The following is a 1,983-nucleotide window of genomic DNA, read 5'->3' as shown; positions in this document are numbered from 1 at the left end:
CAGCTCTTATGCACCAAATCGCGAATAGCCCTAGAGGGTACACGAATTACATTTTGGTAGAATTTTGTAATGGTTTGACTTTAACTTTGTTTTTCCAAATCCAAAAAATTACCATCGCACGTTTAATAATATAGATAATTATTTCAAAATTAGCTTTTTTGGATATTTCATCATACAATTTATAAGCTTAAAAAGGAGAATATGTTGAGTTGTTGTTGTTTCCCGAAGAGTTTTTTGGGAGTGACAGTCCTTGGCCAAATATAAATCTTGGTCGTTCCGGTTACATAGACCCGACTGTCGTAAGAACGAGAATATGTTCAGTCTTACAGATGGCTGAACTTCACAAATATGGCGAAGGTATGAGTTTATCCATTTGTCCTTTTTATACCACCTATATGAACTGGTCAAAATTTGACTGCATTTTCCCACAAAATTGTGACGTTTAACCAGTGTATTATGAAACATGCGATACATCGTTCATTTACCAAAAGGCTGTCATAACTCATCGTTTGCCGGAAGAACGACAAGCAAAAACCAAAAGAAAACTAATTTTTAGTTATTTAGAAATGGCCTCCTAATTCAAAGGAACCAAAGAAGGTTTTGGTGACAGCTTTATCTTCTGTTTGCAGATTAAATATCACCATTGTTATATATTTTTTTCGATCTTATGTGCATATATTTGTTTAGTGCCGAAAATCAATCTTAAGACTTTAAAACCGTTCTGCTGCCATTTCCGATTATTTTAAATTATGACATTCTCCCGCAATGTACTTAAATTAGAGCCCTTGAACCAAATATGCCTACAAATTAAAATAGGACCGAAAAAAGTACAGTTCTGCCTAGTTTTCCATCACTGGACCGGACACGGTTAATGTAAACAAACAAACCTTTTAACCAGTGTTGTAAGGTTTTTTAACGCTCTATTTTGGGGAAATCTTACAAGACCGTCTACGTACAGCTTTGGCCTAACGTTGGCGTTGGCGTTTGGTTACAAAATTAAGATACTAAAGACAAAAAAATTAAAATTTCGTTTCTTTGCATTAAATAGGAAGAATATCTTACATAATTTTAATTACATATATGCAAAAGCTGGCAATGGACGCGGGAGAAATGTTGAGAGTTGGGCATCTTTCGGATTTGTGTTGAGATGAGCGTTGCCTAATTGTGGCTATTAAACGGGCGTTTAGTCTTTTGTGGATAAATACTTCTTAGGTATGTGGAGTTTGTGGAATTTCTGGATTAAAACATTCTTTCACTGATATGCAAGAAGGCGGATATAACCATTAGATTCACTTGAATGCAAATTNATTACAAAGTACTTGGTTTTGATTGCGAGTGGGTGACTGTGGGGGGAAAACGACGCCCAGTAGCACTGTTGCAGCTATCCTCGCAAAAAGGCCTCTGTGCGCTATTTCGCCTATGTAATTTGCAACAAATTCCCAAAGATCTCCGTGATCTTCTCGAGGATGATAAGGTGATAAAAGTTGGTGTTGGTACTCAGGACGACGCTCACAAATTAGCATATGATTATGGCGTTGGTGTGGCTAGCACGTTGGACTTACGCTATCTGGCTGCACTGGTTAATCAAAAACCAGAAGGTTTGGCAAAAATGGCAAAGTCTTTGTTGGATGTGCACTTGGATAAACACTGGCGTCTTTCCTGTTCAGATTGGGAGGCTAAAGTACTTAACGAAAAACAATTGCAGTACGCAGCAAATGATGCGTTGGTAGCAGTGAAAATATTTGAAAAGCTTGCGATGCAATTGGATCCAAAGTAAGATCATATCCTTTTCATTTATGGAAATTTCTGTATATAGATTTACATTTTAGGCCGTTCTGGAATCTCAACAAGATAAACTTCTCGGACGTTCAAGAGCGATTACAGCCCTTTTATGACATTCGCTTTAAGGAAGGCCTTCTGAATAATTTAACGCTCACTGACAGGAGAAATGTTACCATGTCCGCTGGAAAAAAAGCTAAACAA

General features: G+C 37.2%; 1 protein-coding gene across 1 annotated transcript; it reads left to right on the top strand.

Annotated features, from left to right (window-relative positions):
* Window positions 1-1,297: 1,297 nt before the first annotated feature.
* Window positions 1,298-1,980, top strand: LOC108355914 (exonuclease 3'-5' domain-containing protein 2-like; the record flags this gene model as incomplete). Its single annotated transcript, XM_017607045.1, has 2 exons — window positions 1,298-1,773; window positions 1,830-1,980. Coding segments are annotated over exons 1-2 (627 nt in total), but the record flags the coding sequence as incomplete, so codon positions are not given.
* Between the last annotated feature and the right edge of the window lie 3 nt (window positions 1,981-1,983).

The sequence above is a fragment of the Rhagoletis zephyria genome, unplaced genomic scaffold (assembly GCF_001687245.7).
Source record: "Rhagoletis zephyria isolate East Lansing unplaced genomic scaffold, Rhagoletis_zephyria_1.1 Rzeph_scaffold_51854, whole genome shotgun sequence".
NCBI lineage: Eukaryota > Metazoa > Arthropoda > Insecta > Diptera > Tephritidae > Rhagoletis > Rhagoletis zephyria.
Note: the sequence above shows the minus strand (reverse complement) of the source record. Positions and strands in the feature narration are given on the sequence as shown.